The sequence below is a fragment of the Eutrigla gurnardus genome (genome assembly GCF_963514095.1).
Source record: "Eutrigla gurnardus genome assembly, chromosome: 1".
Taxonomy (NCBI): Eukaryota; Metazoa; Chordata; class Actinopteri; order Perciformes; family Triglidae; genus Eutrigla; species Eutrigla gurnardus.
In genome coordinates this window covers 10,489,926-10,509,333 of record NC_139915.1, presented here as the reverse complement: position 1 = coordinate 10,509,333, position 19,408 = coordinate 10,489,926, and the positions used below count along the sequence as shown (strand labels likewise).

Sequence of the window (19,408 nt, the reverse complement as noted above, 5' to 3'; positions counted from 1 at the left end):
GAGGGTCTATTTGTAAGTAAACTGTCATCCATTCTCTGGTTTCATCTTACAAATGTGAATATTTTCTGCTTTTCTTGTAAACTGAATATCTTTAGATTTTTTTGCTTGTTGTTGGAAAAAACACCTTTGCCTCTGGGAAATTATAATGCACTTTTTACAAATATTTTCTATACATTTATTCAACTCAGTTAGTCAGTCACAAGGTATACAAAAGTGCAGCACCTTGAGCTGCATTTGACTCTGCTATCCAAAAGTTTGCGTGCTATCGGAAAATTTCAGTTTGTCTTGATTGGAGCTTAAAATCTGTAGCCTCATGTGAACTGGACTAAAAAAACTATTTTTAAAGCAGCACAGATATAGCTAAGAACTCATCATTTGTCAGTGAAGGACTGGAAACGATCCAAATGAGTGAATATTAAATGTCAAATGTTAAAGAACAACGTAAGCTTGAGTGGATGTCCCTTAATTGGTGTCTGACTACACTGTCTTGGACGTGTCTCTTGCCATTTTAATGATTTAGTTTTGCACTGCTCCAGTATACTTTTACATAAGTCATGCTTAGTTAAGGGCTGGTATAATTACAAGTTAATCAACAACATAATGGCTCCTCTTTTGTAGGCAAGTCAACTAGGTGAAATCACACAGCGTTCCACTTTCAGATCCTTGAACCCAATGTAGCATATCATCTTTTTATAAATCTAATGTAATTATCCAGTTCAATAGAGTAATCAGTGGCGTGCTGTGTGCATTAGGCGCTCCATTCAGGCTTATGACAGCCCTGTTGGCTCCTTCACTGCCATCTAACAGCTCCCAAAGGCCAGCCACGGGAAACCCTCCACAGCCGCACACAGAGCCACCTTTGAAAGCTATAATGAAAGCTTTATTATGATGTTATTATTTTCACTCCGGCTCTTAAAACTGTGGCAGCTCGCTCTCTCTGTCTGGCTGGGTTTCTATATGTGTGCATGAGTGTGTTCTCCCTTTTTTTTTACAAGACCTGTGTTTCTACATGTGTGAAAGGGTATTTGACCTATACGCACACACACACACACACACACACACACACACACACACACACACCCTCTCCTACAAGAGTGCCCCATTTTACTGACCTCTCTCTGCTTCTTTTCCTGAACGGCATATTAAAGGCTACGTTCACAGCCGAGCTCTGCGATCTTTGAAGTGTTGGAGAGCTGCAACAGATCCTCAAATATTGACTTTTAAGCCTTTTCTCAAGGAAAACGAGAGAGCGGCAGAGAGAGAGAGATGGAGAGGGAAAAGGGTACATGCATATGCAGGAGGAGGGAAGTGCCTTTTCTTCTTTTTTTAAGTCCAGGTGGCTGTTGTCAGATTTATTACAGGATGGCTGAATTTGCTTTGGCTAAATATGTGTTTGTCAGCTGTTAATGTATGTATGGAGGAGCGTGTTTATTGATGTGGAGGAGGAAGTACACAGAGATAAGGGCTGATGGTAAGCTGAGCCTGACTCCAGGCCAAATAGATTAAAATGACTTACAGTCTTAATGTGCCTCTCCTCTCCTCTTTCCTCCTCATTTTCTTTCTTTCCTCTGCTCTCCTCCATGCCCCTTGCCCGTCCATTCCTTCTTCCCTTCACTTCCTCTCCCCTATTTCCTTACCTCTTCAATCCCCTTTTCCTTCTCTTCCATTCCCTCTCCTCATCCCTTTATTTCTCCTTTCCTTTCATCTCCCATCCCCCTCTCATTCCCCCCTTCCTATCACTTATTCTTAACTCTATTTCCTTTCATCTCCTCTCCTTCCCTTCCTTTCCTTCCCTCCTCTCATCTCCTCCTTAGTTTTACCTAAATAAATCACATTTCACCCCCTCCACCCTTCTCTGACAAACCCTGAGCCAGAGCACACTTCTGTAACACCTCCGAGCAGGTGACTGTTTTCAGTTGTGTGAAACAATGCCTCCTTTATTGAAACTGAGGACGGAAGGAAAAAGAAAACATTCTGAGGCTTTTAAACTTTTTTTTTTTTTCCAGGAACCTCATTCTCTGCCATCTGCAGGTCAGAGTGGTCAGTCTGGTGGTGTTTGCTGTGCTGCTTTGGTCGGCTTGTGAAGGAGGCAGGCGGTCGAGTCTTGTGTAGAGACACCGTTTGAGATGGGACCGTGTGATACGGACTCTTTATGTATTTCCCCCCTTCCTCCCGCCGACATGCTCGCACATGTGCCAGCACACACACACACACACACACACACACACACACACACACACACACACACACACACACACACACACACGCACACGCACACGCGCACACACACACACACACACACACACACACACACACACACACATACACACACACAGTTGGACGTGGCAGTTTGTTTGTAGATTAGAGCAGCCAGGTACACTGAGCTCACTCACACACACTGAGTAACACTTTGTGCTTCGCCTCCATCTCCTGCTGCATCGGGACAGACGCCGTTTGTTTGTGTGCACGATGATGCAAAGTCCGATTCCCTTTGACGTCTCGTAATCACTCTTATGTCCGTTCATACATTTGTTTACTTCCTGAGCAGCTCGGCGCGGTTGTCAGACACATCAACAGCTCAAACCTGCGTTGTGTGTGTTGTGAGCTGCTTCCTTTTCATCCCAAACTAAAATGCTTACTTGTGTGAAAATGTGTCATGCCAGAAAAGCTAAAATAAGGTCTTATCAAGTCACTGACAGTGCTGCATCCAGTGGATTTTTTTAATGTTGTAAACGTGCACCGCTGCTACTTGCAGAGATTACAGGCGTTTTTTTTTTAACGTTCTATATCCAGCAGCTTAAGAGTCTAGCTTCGAGTTTACAGCCTGAGAGGAAGGCATTAAAATGAAATGAAATATGACCAGATACATCTAAAGCAATGTCTTTGGACATGGTGATTAAGTGTTCAATTTGTGTACACTTATAAGAGTCTTTTGGTCAGGGCACCAACATACTCTGAAGTTTAATAATAAGCCAATAATAACTGAAAAAGTACTGGGTTAAAAGGGAGAAACTACCAAGAAATGTTTCGCAAAAATTCTGTTGGATAAAATAAGTGAGTCACCAGTCGGTTGCACAACCGTCGGTGTCAGACCTTTTCAATTATGTTTGGCGACCACAAACATTTATGCAGCAACACGCTGTCATCATGTCTCCATCCTGGAACATCAAAGCGTGCGGGTGCTTCTTTCATCCTCTAATATGCCATAATGAAAAAGACATAGTTGTCTGTTGACTGTATACTGCCTTTGCCACCCTGTAAGTCATTGACTTTCATTGTGTGTCTTTTTGCTCTGGGATGAGCTGAACCCACAGCTCCACTGACTCATCCTCTCTAGCTGCAGGATGGCCTTTTCTGCAGCCTATCAGATGTCAAGGGGCTCTCTCTGTTGTGGTCGCAGCCATTCACAGAGGATGAATCACATTAATAAAAGCCATCTTTGCTCTGCTCAAAAGGCTCAGCTGAGGTCAGCCGCTGGCATTTGAGTGCTCGGAACCTGGAAACACGGGAAGGTTCAAACGCGGGATATCGATGCGATCTGTTCACGCGTTTTACGGTGTGCATTTAGGGATGCACTGCACATTTACTGTGTCAACAATGCGTCTGCTTATTCCACTGCGTGTGTGTGTGTGTGTGTGTGTGTGTGTGTGTGTGTGTGTGTGAGAGAGAGAGAGAGAACAGGAGCTTTTGGTCTTTTGTCTGTTTCAAAAGGATCTTCAACTACAAAGGCTCGTGTTATTTCTCAGCTGACTGATCCTTTTCCTCAATGACGTGTCTATGAATACAAATACACGCCACATACACAACAGCGTTCATGCAGTGTATTAACAACACCTGCACAGACGCCTGCTAAGCCGTCATATCAGATAATCTCTTTGTTGATGATGTAGTACCACTTCTCACTGTTGGACTTGGAAGTAGTTCAGCAGCGCCATGTGATTTGTACACCACGTCTGAAGGCCGTGTTTCACTGTTTCTCTGATTATTAAAGATTTCACTCACTCAATATATTTGACGCTCGCGAAATACTGAAGGCAGACATTCAGCAGAGAAGCACAGAAAGGAAAGGTGTGTCCCACAAATCATGCCCTTGATATCCAATAACACCTTATATCGACATGACATCCATATGAATGCATCGTCAGAATGACATTTTTTGTTGTTGTTGTTGTAGGCATTTTGTTGACACTGAGTAACAGGTTGCGTAACAGTTTTTTAATTATATAATTTCCAACATCCTCTCGACTATTTGGACCTAATCAAGTGATGTGAGCGCATAGGAATGTGTCCACATCTGGCAATTTTTATTATATGATATTTTTTTAATATTCTTAGACTGTACTTTGTTTAACCAAGAAATCTGGATAAGCTGTCTGTGGTTGTTTTTGGAGACAGTGGGCAGTGGCAGGGTGAATGCAGCACATGTTTAGTCGGTTGCTGCACTGTTTTCTCAACATCATACTGATCCAACTCCCCACACAGTATGCTTATTAAAATGAAAAATGTCTCCCTCTGGCGGTGAAAGCAATACTCTGCATTTTCATCTTCAGCTAGCTTAATTTATACAGTTTGTCCTATCTTTACTGTATATAGTATTTCCCACGGTGATTAATAATCATCTTGTACCTGCATGTGATGTCTGATCTGCTTACTGTATGAGAGAGAGAGGGGGGGAGAGACCAAGGTGGTATAATGAAGTGAAATAAAACTCCCCTTTCCCTAGTTTATTGCCAACTGCCAGAGACCCTGACCTGAAGTGTAACTCATCACTACCCCTGTCACAGCTAACCAGATCATCCTGCATTAAAGAAAATGAGAAGTGCAGCAATTATGGGAGAAAGGAAGAAAATGGGATCAAATTAAAAGCCTTTTAGACGTGGAGAAAAGCTCAGCTTCTGAGGTATTTAACTGAAGGGGCTTTGTGACTGGTATATAATAGGCAATATATCTGGATGATGACCAGTGACACCCGAGCTTTCATACATTAGTTGTTTATAGCAGGCGAGGGGAGACCTCAGGTTGATGGCACGCTGTCATGGCTTCTTTATAGTCTAAATGCTGCTTTCCCTTTAAATTCTCTCCCATTTCGTCACATATGGATTCCATTCAAGACAAAATCCAACTTAAATACAAAGCTGAAACCTAGAAGCATGTAAATGGTTTAAGATCCTTTTTTTCTGATCATATGCAAACATTTAGAATGAAAGCCCGTTTCCATTAGAAATACATATTTTAAAAATGTTTTCACTATTGAAACATTTATACAGGTATTTCAATCAATCTGAATTAATATTATAACTATTATCAGAATCTTTCAACAACCAGACTCTTGCTTTATGCCTATCCTTTCACTAAAATTGTTCTGCTTGTTTCAGGCCAGCAGCTGGTATCGTTTTTCAATGCTCTGCTGTTTGTCCTGCAAAACAATTTGATAAATGAAAACACACACCCACCCACACACACACACACACACACACACACACACATACTTTGCATGATGCCCACCATGTGTCCAGCAGCTAGTTAACTGAAGCGGAGCAGACCCTCAGTAGCTGTAAGGAGTCACTCCACAGTATGTGAGTGTTTTCTGTCATGCTGGCTCAGCCTCCTCTCTGTCTTCCTCCCGCTGCCAGAAATGCAAACATGTCCGCTCTCCTCTTATCAGCCGGGTCATTGGCACTCAGAACACACACACACACACAGAACATAGCAGGCAAACGTCATTAGGGCTGTTTTAAAAACAATTTGAAGAGACAGAAACACACCCAGAGGTCCACTAAAACACTATTCAAGAAAGTAAACTGTTTTTATTGTTGCGAGTTGCAACACAGCAATTGTCGTAATAAAGTTGATATTGGGAACATTGACAACAACAAAAAATCATTTTCGAGTGATGTTTCATCACCTGATGAGTATATAAGTCTAATATTCACCCTCTTTTTGCTCTGTTTTGGTCTCCATCACCTCCTCAGATACAATATCTGTCTCTTTAGCTGGTAAATTCGCACACCATCACATATTTAGCCTGGTATCAAAATGTGAACAGAGACTCAGACTTGATTAGTTTGGTCTAAAAAAGTATCTTCTCACTCTGCTACTTTCCTCTTTTTCATCTTCTCCCCTCCCACGTGTTAGCTCTGTCCTCAGGCTTACCCAGAAGCCTGGCCGCTGGTCTAGGCCTCCAAGTGAGAGACGTTGCTTCACACTCTCTTTTTGGTGAAAAGTAACGGCATTAACGCTGCCAGGACAGCTACAGCAACTTCTGCCTGGGTGTTCTTGTTTAGACAGCAGAATTCCTGATCAGCTTATTATCCATGCCTTTTAAAGTTTGCCTTTATGTATCTATATATGGTGGGGGGAATCTGCAAGTGGCTTGATGACTACATTTACTTGCCGGGAAGCACAAGAAGTAACCGGTGAGATGAAACGGAGAGGAAATGTGTTTACGCCACAGATATTCGTTAGTGGTTTGACAAGTGGGATTCATTAACTCCACAATCTAATGTGGTAAAGCCGTCCTGGAGCACGCGCTCTAATCCCTGTGGGACCCCTTCATAAGTCTGCCTGCTCTGCTTCAAACACCCGAGGGCCGTAATAATCTCTAACTGTACTCATATTTCTCTCTCTCTCTGTATCTGGTCTGTCCACTTCATTCACACATTCATAACATCCACACTGCACTTTCACAACTGCCACGCTTGTCTTTCTTTATTCTCCCTCTGTGTTCCTTTTTTCCACTACCCTCTGACCGGAGTGTTGGGCTGCGCATGAGCACGTCTTTGAGCTTCAGATCTGATTAGACCTATCACCGTCCGTGCGAGATCACAGAAGACCTGCGATCGGATTCAATTCCTGATGCCTCGGGTGTTTACCGGCGCCTGCTCGCCCGTAGGCAGGCCAGACCCCTCTCTGTTCCCCCTCGCGGTCGCCCGCCCCAGGGGGCTTTCGGTCAATCTTTCCACGTCGTTGCGTGTTGTACAACACTCGACCGTCTAATCCCTTATTGCACCGTGTGCTCCCCCCCCCTCCCCCAGGCAGCTCCAGGCCTTCATCCCGATCTTTGCCTCACAACTCATGACAAGCACATGATGAGAGAGTGGCCGTGGCTCAGGTATTAGCGGAGACACAAAGCCTGAAAAAAAGAGAGACAAAAAGGATAAATGGGAGCATGCACTGGTGAAACATTGTTCCGTTTCGCTGAGGTTATTCCTCTGTGTCAGTTCTCTCATTTGAGAGAGAGACAACTTCACTACGGGGAGGTGGATGTTGGACGCCATAATGCTGCATAATCTGTTCCTCCCAATGCTCCCAATGCACGCGCACATAGAAACACACACTGCGTTAACGCTGCTGTGGCAGGCAAAACCGGCACAGCATGATATTCTTCTGCCTCCTGATGCAGCGGCCCGAGTATTAGCATTAGAAGTTTTATCAGGAGCGGACAGACTTTTGTCACATGCAGCTTAGCAGAATTTTGCTTGACATTTACTTTCATTTTGATAAAAAAAAAAAAAAAAAAGTTGTGGATGAGGAGGATGTGCTGAGGATAGCGAATCCATGTTTTTAGGTTGAAAGTGAGCATCGTATCCTGATAAAGCATGGTGTGTGTGTGCGTGTGTGTGTGTGTGTGATGCCTTGTACATGTGTTCTGTATGCAAATGATATGAACATTATTATAATTGCTAATTCCATGAAGAATTAATTTGTAAAAAATAATTCCCCCCCGCCTCTCTTCACCTTCCTCCTCCCTCTCTTCAGTCTCTTAACCTCATTATGTGTTACATGTTTTTCTGCTTTGTCCACTTGTTCACAATGGTCTCATGACACAATGAGCCTTTTGCTCTTGACACTCGCTCGGCAGAAGCAGTTGGTTTAATAAAACACTATATACTGCAGCTCTGTTCGTATTATATTGCAGCAGCTCCCAGGCTGATGTGCTGTAACCTCTTTTTTTTTCTCCATTTTCTTTTGTCAGTTCAGCTTTTGATTAGAGAACAAATTGCTTTCCAACACGTCCTCTACCTCCTCTGTGGGAAGACGCAGGGAGCTGCAGCTCCTGCTGGGACCCCTGAAGACTCTCCTCTGTTCTTCATTCTGGGTTACTGGCAGTAGAAGCTATATGCGGGCGCTGTATTCAGCACTGTTCATATTACAGCGCAGTAGTCAACTTTTACTGTTACCAGTTACAGAATATTTTGGCTGCAAACAAATTTGAAGCAAGATAGGATGATAAGGTGTTCAGATCCCTCTGTAATCTGTTGTCTTCTTCCCACAGAGACCTTTGAGGTCCTGATGAGGCAGGCGGAGAATCACACCAACGCCATCCTCCAGGAGTCGTACCACAACATGGCTGACCAGGCCGTCGGCCCTGTGCGGGAACTCTTCACAGACATTGGCCTGTTCCTGCTGGGCTCGGAGCTCAGCGTTGACGACCTGGTGCAGCGGTTCTTCGACGCTCTCTTCCCGCTAGTCTACAATCACCTCATCAACCCAGGCCTCAGCGACATATCTGCGGCGTACGCCGAGTGTGTGAGATCATCCAGCCGGGATTTGAGGCCGTTCGGCGGGGCTCCCAGCCTCCTGGCGGATCAGGTTGCTCGCTCTGGGGTCTCCGGGAAGCTTCTCCTTCAGGCACTGCACCTCGGCATCGAGGTCATCAACACCACAGACCACTTGCAGCTAAGCCGCGAGTGCAGACGGGCCCTGCTCAAGATGCACTACTGTCCCCACTGCCAGGTATAGACGCGCGTCTCTGAAGTGAAGTTTATTGATTTGAATTAATGAAAGTCTTTCCCAGCATCGCTGATCCCGAAGTCATTTGCTCCGCAGGGCTTAACCCAGGCCAAGCCCTGCATGGGTTACTGCCTCAACGTGATGAGGGGCTGTTTGGCAAGCATGGCAGAGATCGACGCCCACTGGAGGGAGTTTGTGCGCTCGCTGGAGGGCCTGTCTGCACGGATGCATGGACCACAGGATCTGGAGCAGGTGCTTCTGGGAGTTCACACGCTGCTTCACGACGCTGTCAGACACGCTCAGAAAAACGGACCCCGCCTCTCGGCACAGGTCAGATCATCTTTAAGGAGAGATTTTTTTTTTTATTGTTTAGGATGATATGATGAAAACCAGTATCAGCTGTAGATAAAGGATGAAGCCTATTTAGTAGACCACAGAAGGCCCAAACTGTCCAGAATTACATCCATATGAGCAGATCCACGGCGGTCAGAGACTATGTAGTTGAACTGCCAGATGTAGAAGGATTCAGGCCAAATCCACAATCAACAGCTGCTCCTTAGGCCTGCCCTCATCTACCCAAACCAAGAAGTCTTTATCCATAAAACACAAGTAATCAAGTGACGTCCACATTGTGAGCCATCCAATCAAAACCACATTTATGCCATTTGTGAAACAAATTCCACTGGATGTTCGTGCCTGAATTACACTTTCTTTCCTCCTCTGTTAGAGATGCCACAGCTCCATTTAGTGGTTGTCTAGTGTCACTGCTTCACATGCAGTGCATTCAGAAACTAGAGATGATAAGCTTGGCTGCACTAATGGCCTTAGTGTAAACACCTGTCAGTCAAGCATCTTCTCCCTCAGTGTTTAGACTTAAATCTGTGTCTGTCTCATCGGGCGATAGGTGCACAAACTGTGTGGCCCACCAACCAGGAAGCCTGCACAGTCTGTCAGCATCCAGCGCAGCAGCAGCAGCAGCAGCAGCAGAGAGTCCATCCCTCCTAAAGCTCTCCTCAAAGTGTCAGGCGACCCGCTCACTGTTAGGAGGAGGTAAGCGGGTGAAAGGGGGCCAGATGCACGCAGAGAAGTGCCGTTTCTGATTTCAGTTCACATTACAGCTGTGCCCGTGTGTGGTTGCTTTTTCAGGGACTTTTTGAACAGTCTGCGTCTGTACCGTACGTTCTACGGCGGCCTGGCGGATCAGCTGTGTGTGAGTGAACTGGCCTCCGGCGACGGGCTGTCCTGCTGGAACGGAACCGAGATGGTGAAAAGGTTTGTTTTTCAAATAAGTCAAGAATACAGAAGGGTGACAAATCATGCAACAACATCAGCACCTTGAAAAAATCTCCCCATGCTGTTTATACGCAATTTTATAGTATACCCACCGATTCATATCTCATGGCTTTCCTCTCTTATATTTTAATCATTCAAGTATTTTATTTCATATGTGGGGTCAACAAAGCAATGCAGAGGTGAGACTTGAATGCAGGTGAATTCAAACATTCATTTCAGACTACAGACATTAGACAACGCAAGGCAGGTTAATTTATAGCACCAATACATTAACAGCATTAATGCACATTTTCACATCGCTCTAAATAATACCTGAGTTTAAGTGTATGATCCTGCTTTTGTTTTCTATGTGGATTTCAGTCAATTACTTGCAAACACTGGAGTGCAGCAGAAATCAATCCTTTCACTTCCTTCACGTAGATGTTTGACCTTCACTGTGCAGGATGAAGCATGTTGACAGTAGAAGGCTCTTTTAACATTTCTCTGCTGACGGGGAAATTGTCTGTGTGCTCACCTTGAATCTGAGTATACCACAAGATGCAGTAGCATTTTGTAAAATCACAACTAGTCTGGAAGGCAATACTGGTCCACTGTGACACTTCATTTCTGAAATTAATGCTGTTTAAGTATTCATAGATTTTCCCCTTTTCAAGGCTAGGTATAAGGAGGGGATGTACTATTTAGGTAATAATGTGCAAGTGTGTAGCTCTTTCTGTAAATGTGCTCTCATACCAACACTCACAACCATTATTATTATTGAAAAATAACAAATGCCTAGTTTATAAATATGCAGCAAATGAGTACGTATCTGTTCTGACCATCTTTCCTGCAATTTTTCATATCACCTTACATTATCTGGAATAGGCACAAAACATAACGTTTGATAAATCACAACTTATACACGTTTAACACTAAATATGACCAAATGAATCCATTCAGACGGAGTTAACATCTCATTCCTCTCATGTCCTCTCAACAGTAAAACAAACAGAATGCCTTGTTCAACGGTATAAGCAGCCTACAATTATCAGAACGATTCAACCATTCAGGCTCCCTCATGTGGCTCACGGGTGTACTTCGGTTAGAAATGTTGAAGACAATGGAGGAAATTGGATCCCCCGCGAAAACCTGTGGGTCCCTACCCAGTCCAGTGCTCATAAACAGATGAAGCCAGCAGTGACAATCCGTGTCTGAAAAGGTTTTCAGAGACATCTCACTGATGATGAGGTGGTATTTACACTTTAACCCTGGTCTTATATGACCAGGGTTAAACAGTGTACGTGTACACTGCCTGCACAAACAAGCTGACATAGAATGAATGCATTAACTGTTCGTGCCCACGGACTTAGATCTTGGATATGAATGGTTGTGAGCTGGAGCAAACAAACTGTCCTCTTTCGCAGTATCAGTCAGCGGCCTTGTCTCCATTACCTCACAGCCCTCCGTCTTCCGTGTGCTGTCATCACTCAAGGACTCCCTCATACATCCTCAGTCTGTGGTTGTTCCTCTTCACTGTCAGCTGCTGTCAGCACTGTAGAAACGGCAAGTGGACCCGTATTTCAGGCTACGGGGAGGCTGGAGTTGCCGGTTGGGGTAAGACAGGCCATTGTAAAGGATGACAGCCTTGTTGAGATCGTTTCACAGCTGCTGTGTGAAGGTAAGAAAGCAGGAGGGTGGAGAAGGGGAAGAAGGCCTTTCACAGCCTCCCTAGCAACCACAGAGATTGACAGACATTCTGAAGAATGTTTTCGGGGGTTGCTCATTAGAAAATCACATAGGAGACAAAGTATCACACTTAAGTTTCATCGTGGCGTTGGTAATTTGCACTTTTCATCTTTTTGTTGTTGTTGTTAGTTTCCAACATAACACCTCAACTTTCCATCACAAAGGAGGCATCCGTGCCTGAGAATAGTTTCTTGTGCGCTGGAGAAAGAGCCAGGCCAGCAGGCTGCAGGCTGTCTATCATCTCTGCCAGCAGCCTCTGGGAAAAATGTTTATGGTCTGTGGGCTTCTCTCTGCTTTCTCACCATCCTTCCTCACTTAATTATAGGCAGGCATTCACCTCAGGTTCACTCACAGGTTCTCATTTTGATTTGGTTACTCCCCCCCCCACCCCCCCTAACAAAAAATGCGGAGGAAGAAGGACGAGGAATTGAGAAGCGTTAAGTATCCGGGGAGACGGGGCTCTGAGGAGACGTGCGAGGCGAGTCCCTGCAGCCTAGCAGACTTCCTGCAGATCTACAACCCTGTGCTGCTTTCTATTAGCCTAGAAACATAGATGAGTGGCTGGGAGTCAACACAAGCCGAGACAAAAGTAATAAATAACCTCCTGCCTGTGGGTCATAACCCAACATCCACTGAGAGAGAGAGAGGGGAATAAAACCTACTGCTGGATGGTGGCTGATTTACAGGAGCTTATCGAGGCCTCAGAGACCTTAAACGATTGGTTCAGTTGCCTTGTGTGTGTGTGTGTGTGTGTGTGTGTGTGTGTGAGAGAGAGAGAAACTGTACATTTGAAAGTGTGTGTGGATGCCTTTGTAGAACATCTTTGTGTGTGTGTGTGTGTGTGTTTGTGTGTGTGTGGCACACATTGTTTTATAGTCTTAAAGAAGCAGTGACTTACACCAGAGTCGTGTCTTATATAATAAAAAAGGACGAGCACAAAAACACTCAGGACACAGGAGCGTGAGATTGAAGGGAGATTTAATGCACATCCTCATATGAGTCCCCGGTAAACAAAAATATAAAGAACAATCAGATAAGATCATAGAGGGGGAACACAAGCTGCTTTCATCTCAATGTCTATGTGAATGTAGATGATGGGGTCTCGCTTCAGGAGAGGTTTGGTAAAACGCATCGTTTGTCTCTGGTTTTCTTACACAATCATAGTAAGACGGGAGTAAAGATTGGGCATTAAATGTACTGATTAGTATTATGATTGGTAAGTGGTTTTGTGACAGTTAATTTCACCTGAAATAGTCCCTGCATTGAACTGAAGCTGGAGATGTGTTATTACGCTCACAATATGAATGAGGCTAAAAAACAAGGGAAAAAAACAGATCCAATTTTGAAACTGTTGTGAGTAGTGCCAGATATCACACTTCAGTACTGTTTTGGTACCATCAGAAAATAGCACCATTTGTAGTTTTGTTTATTTATACATGAATCAAGCTTTTACTGATTTGAATATAAATGCTCTTTTTAGCTGTTGTTATACGGTGGATTTGTGTTGAGACAACAATTTAGATTGAATTAAACCTGTAGTACTGGATTCTTGTGGCCCTCTGGGGGTGAAAACCTTTAACACAGGGGGTGTCAATGTAAGTCTCTTACTCTCCACTCAAGTCTAAGTCAAGACAGGCATGTAGTCAAATACCAAATCAACAACCACAGGACCCAAGTCACTCCCAAGTCCCAAACTCTTGAGTTTTGAGTCCTACATTTTTTTGGGACATTTTCATCCCCGTCTGCAATTTTCAAGATAAAAATTTTGCAGATTGCTACGTGTTGACCAGCATATCATTCTGTACATATACAAAACTTTCTTTGGTCATTACCTATTTCATTTTTCCCATGATGCTCAGTAACGTAACGTTAGTTCTTCCTGTTGGAATGGATCTTGGAAAGTAAGAGCAAGAAATTAATAATGTAATTTTTTTGTTGATTCAGGGAATGAATTGATTCTTGGCACACTTTTTTAGCTGCTCTTTTTAGCAGGTAGTATTTATTATTCTTTTTTTTTAAAGCTTTTTCACTGAGAACAGCTTCCTGCTGCGACTGAAAACAACACCGGGTGGAATTATCACTGTGAACCAAAACAGTAAAGTTCCGGCCCATAAAACCAATTAACTTAAAGATGCAAAAAAGCTCTGGGGAGCTGCAGAGGTGGGTGATGTGTTTTGTGGATTCATCATTATGACCAACCTCTTTCACACACACTTTTGTTAACATTAAAATATTGATTATAGTTGCTTTAAATTAGGGGGAAAAAGTTGTTAAAAATATATTTATTATTACCAGACCTCAGATGTCATATTGGCACTAGTAAAATCAAATCCACACCAAGCCCCAGTATGAAGGTTAGGACGGATTGTTATGCCCTGACATTTTTCACACTTTAAAACTGATTAAAAAGTAGTTGTGATTTATGTCACCGGACAGCAAGAGATAAAAAAGTAAAACAGTGAAACATCCTTCAAACTCTGGAAGTGACGGTGATCTTCTTTGGTTGGAGACACTGTCCCCGTCTGGGCAGAAAGGTTAATACATTCCCACATGCTTTCTCCGTCCGACACACACACACACACACACACACACACACACACACACACACACACACACACACACACACACACACACACACACACACACAGTCTGAAGGAATGCCAGGTTGCCATGAGCTACACACACACACACACACACACACACACACACACACACACAGTCTGAAGGAATGCCAGGTTGCCATGAGCCACACACACACACACACACACACACACACACACACACACACACACACACACACACACACACACACCAGCTACCATGTTTTCTTTGTTTCTCTATTGGAGTAACAGACTGATTATTCGAGGGATCACAGGGATCCTCAGTCCTTCTCAGGAGCTGCAAATTTCCTCTCTAATTCTATTTGACACCTGATCTTAAAACTAATATGTGAGCGGGTGGGACACATATTATTTTATTATTTTCCCCTTGACAATGAGAGACGGCAAACCAGGAGTTATAGCACTCCTAAAAAGCTATAGCCTCAACGCGTACGGCAGTGTGATGTGTTATTCATGATTACCTCCTCTGGTGCGGACTCGCTTTAATTCATCCCCACCTGCAGTCTGTCTCACGGCTGCCAACACACCAGGTGTGTGGCGGTGGGCTTTTTCATTTTTGAAAGGGCCCCTTTTTTTTTCTAATGGAGTAGAAAAGTTGTTCTTTTTTTATTTTTTACAATAATAAGACCGACCTTGCATGCTGTTGGAATTTATCACAGGAGGGATGATCACGGTGGGATGGATGCTACGGTATGTGTTGAAAAGATGTTTGAAGACAGGCGGGCAGATTTGAGCGCGGCCTTTTGTTAAATAGGCCACCCTTCATGCTGGAGTGGCTGTCTGAGCGCTGACCTTTGACCTTCCCCGCATCTCTTTGCTGCCCGGTTAATCCTGAAGAGGGTAATTGCATGGTAATACGAGCCCTGGAGTTGTAGTGCGGGCGCCTCCTCAATGTGTGGCCAGTTGGCAGAGGAAAGGCTGGATTCTGTGGCTGGAGCTGCTCTGCTCATATCTATTTTATTCTTTTCTTTTCTTCACATGACTGTCATTTTCCTATTCCCCCATATGTCCCCTTCTCGCTTCCACCCCCCACTAGACGTGAAGCTCAGGTGATTTGCCTTGGCTTAACTGAAATGACAGCTTTTAAGCTCTGCTAATAGGAATCCACTGAAGAAGCATCAAGAGCTTAGGTTATCCCAGGCTGCACGCCGAACGTACTTCCTCATTTGAGGGTTGTCTGAGCCTCGCTGCAAAACCCACACGGTGTTCCCATCAGGGGACAGCATGTGTTGAATAATAAAATATATCTTGACTCCTTTTCGGTTTATGACCCCCTGCAAATGGAGCAACTGCTATTTGTGTCCCCTCAGCACAGGTTACATGTGCCTCTAAGTCGTCAGTAAGAGTTACCCAAAGAAGTTTGTCTGGATGTGTAAATATATTAAGGATTTGGAGACCCGAGTATTCAGTCATTTACAAGAACACAGCAAAGAATAAAATAAAGTGTGATTAAAAACATGTTCCAAAAATATGGCCCCTGAGATCTACCTTAGAGAGGCCCCGACTTCCAGATTGGGAACCACTGAAGTATAGCATGTATCCTGGAGACCCTTTGATAGATCAAAAAATATACTTTATAATCATAAGCTTGAAGCTTTTCCCTAATAAGTTGTTAGTAAAGGAGAATTTTTTAAATTGTATTTGTGTTGACTGAGTATTTAGAGGAAACAGCTGTTAATAATATTGTTGAATTTCTGTAATTGCAGTTTGTTCTGAAGTGGTAATACATCTCTCTGAGCTCTCATCAAATATAACAATATAACAATTAACTCATGAATGATTTCCTTATTTTGACCTGCCTTATGGTTATTTCTGTCACCTTCTGTTGAATGTGCAAGCCTAGTTTGTGGTGGAGGAAGGAGCTACTACTTTTCTAGTTCAGTACTTTTCTATATATTGATAAAATCCCATGAAGAGAATTGTTTGTACACATACAGCAGTGGGATCTTTGCAACCCCACCAATGAGGAAGTAAAACCTCAACAAATTCCAAGGGTTAAGAACTACTTCATGTGCATATATAGTAGAGAACTCTGCTTCAATTAAACATGAACTCACAGCTGGTTATCTTTGTTCAGTGCTCATGTTAATGCCCACTCTTTGTCCATTAATGAACCTGCTGGCAAAGCTGTGGCTTTCTACTCAGTAAAATGACTGTGGTCATTGCAGCCGTAAATTCAAACGCCTGTGCTTCAGGCCTGCTTTAGTGCTGTTATGGCTCCCTTTGACCAGCAGGTGGAGCTCTGAACTTTAGATTACAGACACACTAGAAACACCAGATCTGCTGATCACTCCGCAGCTTCTCTCTGCATCCGTTTTTAATGATGTATGATGGCGGAGAGATAGATGGTTCTTCTCCACGCCACTCCTGACGTTGACAGACAAAAAAACAAATGTAAGTGATAAACAGACACAGTGCAGAGCATCAAGTCTCAACGCCGCCTCCTGCATTTGTTTGCGGTGATGAACTGACCTAATTTTGCACGGGAAGGAATAACCTTTTAAACATGTGCTGTCAAATATATTATGCATAGCTGTCCTCTTAGTCACTCTCATGCGACAAAAGTAAGAGAGTTGTTTCCACCCATCCCATGAAAAACAACATGAAATGGATGTGGTGCGGATTCCCCCGGTACTTTAAAGGCTACCAACATTTCATAAAGTTGAATACAAATATAGCTTGAGGTTTTTTTTCCTCTCTTCTTCTGCCTGAGAACAAACTGGGTAATTTAGCGTCTTGTCGTAGCGTTCGGGCTCCTCACACAAACCATAATCGTTTTGTTTTGATGCATTTGCTTAATCTTTTGGTGCAAACTCCAAGAACTTGCAGCAAACAGTAATTCACAAATGTACACATCTAAAAAGTAGACAAAAGAAAGAAGGACAGAGATGGGTGGGCTGATTGGAGAGTCTTGATTGATAGAGAGAGAGGGGGGGGGGAGGGAAAGAGAGGAAGAGGAGAGAGGACATTCTTGAAGAGCTCCTCTGTGTTGCGACAGCTGGCTACTGCAGATAACCACAAAACCACTGGAGCACTTGAGGTCTGGGTGCTGCATGGCTAGAGTTCCACTCCAACATGACCTTATATCCTGCCTGGGTTTAGACGCAGGGGCTCTGTCAGAGTACCACATCCTGACGATTATCCCAAGTGACAGAATCAAGAACTCTGTCTGGCTGACTAAATTGAGTTCATAAGTCCCTCTTGAATGCGCATCAAGATGTGTGTGTGTGTGTGTGAGAACCCCCCCGTTATTCAAATTATTCATGATTGCACTGCACAGATACATTTTCAATCTAGCTCTCTGGAAAAGAGATTTCATTTCATTTATTTGTACTCCGATCTGGTCCCCGATGTTGCTCCAGTAACTGCCAGCGAGATCGCCGTGCAGAACAGACAGTAAATTCTGACTTGGCTGGTTGCAGGTGGTGCATGTTTGTGTGTGCGTGTCCATATAGTCCCGCTCTGGCCCCCCCCCACTGATGAGCTGTCGGAGCCTCGCCCTGGTGCATGGTATCAGCCTGCCTCCGTCTACTGTCGAGCACACGCGCCCGGTCCCCGCGGAGCACTGTTCCTCTTTACCTAAGATATAAATCAGTGGCTGCTGAGGAAAAACGGGGAACAAAGAGTTGGGGAAAAAGTGAAGTTAATGCTCATAAAGAGGGAGCGGAGCGTCTTTCGAGGGAAAACCCCTCCGTGTAAGTGGGATCCATTTTTTTGTGTCATAAAATACTATTAAGGAAATGGAGGTGACAAAACGTGATTTAATCACAAGGACACATCAATATTGTTTTGATAACAAAAGCCATTTTCCCGCAGTTCTATTCAGGAATAGGTCTGCACTCCAGAACTAAAGAATGGACTAATAGAGCAATTTTAGTAATGGACGGCTACAATAAAGGCCCAGATCTATCCTTTCTTGTTGTGTGCATGGAGCCCTGGTAGAGCCCTTAGTGTGTTTCTCAGTGAATGAGACGGTCCTAATGTGGGGATGAATGCAGAACAAAATGCCTTATATTGAATTCAACACTTTGCTGCTTGTGTGCACATGAATTAGAGTTGTGTACTGTCTCACCACGGGCTCCTCATTTCATATCAACGTTATGGTTCCGTGTGAATCATATCCACGTTGAGTTCTACTTGAGAAGAGACTTAAATTTCTCTCTTGCGGGAGTGCGGCTTGAAACAAAGGCTCTCATATCTTTGTATCATTGTCTCGGTTTATCTCACAGCTGCAGGCTTTTGCGTGTGGTACCTTCTGTTCCTTTTTTAATTTCCACTCATTTGTTAACTAAACATGCTTCCCATTTACTTCCATAAAGTGAAAAACGTGGTAGTCATTAAGTATTCATTACCTGTGCAATTTTGTCTCTTCTTTCTGCACAGTTTCTGAATGCGTAGGTAGCTCCCATATTGGCGGTTTTATATATATATATGTGTGTGTGTGTGTGTGTGTGTGTGTGTGTATAATATATATTTGTATATATACTGTATATATATCACCCACAGTCATTGGAGGTCTTTACTGTCTCTATTAGGGATTTGGTGCCCACAGAAGACTCAGCACCTCTTTATATGTGGAAACCACCTTTTAACTCCTGACCTAAACTGAAAGCTAGGTGTGAATATGCTCTCATTAATCTCACCTCTCAGAGTAAAAAGGTCTGGGTCTGGAGGCTCCCTGAGAATGAATCTAAATAGCTCTTTCATTTCTCTGACGTAAACACAAATGTCTCCAACCACAATATGGCACACTGTGGGATGCCCCGAGACCAGACTTTGCTCTCTTATCATTGTCCCTGTAATGTTGTCCTGCAGTTTCTATGGAAACTGAGCCGGCCTTATTAAAAAAAAAAAAAAAAAAGTTTCACCTTCTCTGTGTCTGCCCTTTACCTGACAGCCAAGATAAACGAGCAGGGTCCTGGGAGGAAGGCAACACAAACATGCATCTCTGCTCAGTGGCCCGTGCTCATTGGCTCTCTGCTGGAAGCCCTTATTTACCTTAATGCTGGAGGTGGTGGGAATGGGGGAGGCTTGAG

The 19,408-nt window shown here is 43.8% G+C and overlaps 1 protein-coding gene across 1 annotated transcript in view; it reads left to right on the top strand.

The window, feature by feature from the left end:
* gpc5a (glypican 5a) overlaps positions 1-19,408 on the top strand; it is a 100,304-nt gene that overhangs the window by 13,403 nt on the left and 67,493 nt on the right. The window contains exons 3-6 of the mRNA XM_084005873.1: positions 8,276-8,736; positions 8,830-9,063; positions 9,638-9,783; positions 9,880-10,005. Coding sequence (XP_083861999.1) covers positions 8,276-8,736; positions 8,830-9,063; positions 9,638-9,783; positions 9,880-10,005 — 967 coding nt within the window. The remainder of the gene's footprint in view (positions 1-8,275; positions 8,737-8,829; positions 9,064-9,637; positions 9,784-9,879; positions 10,006-19,408) is intronic.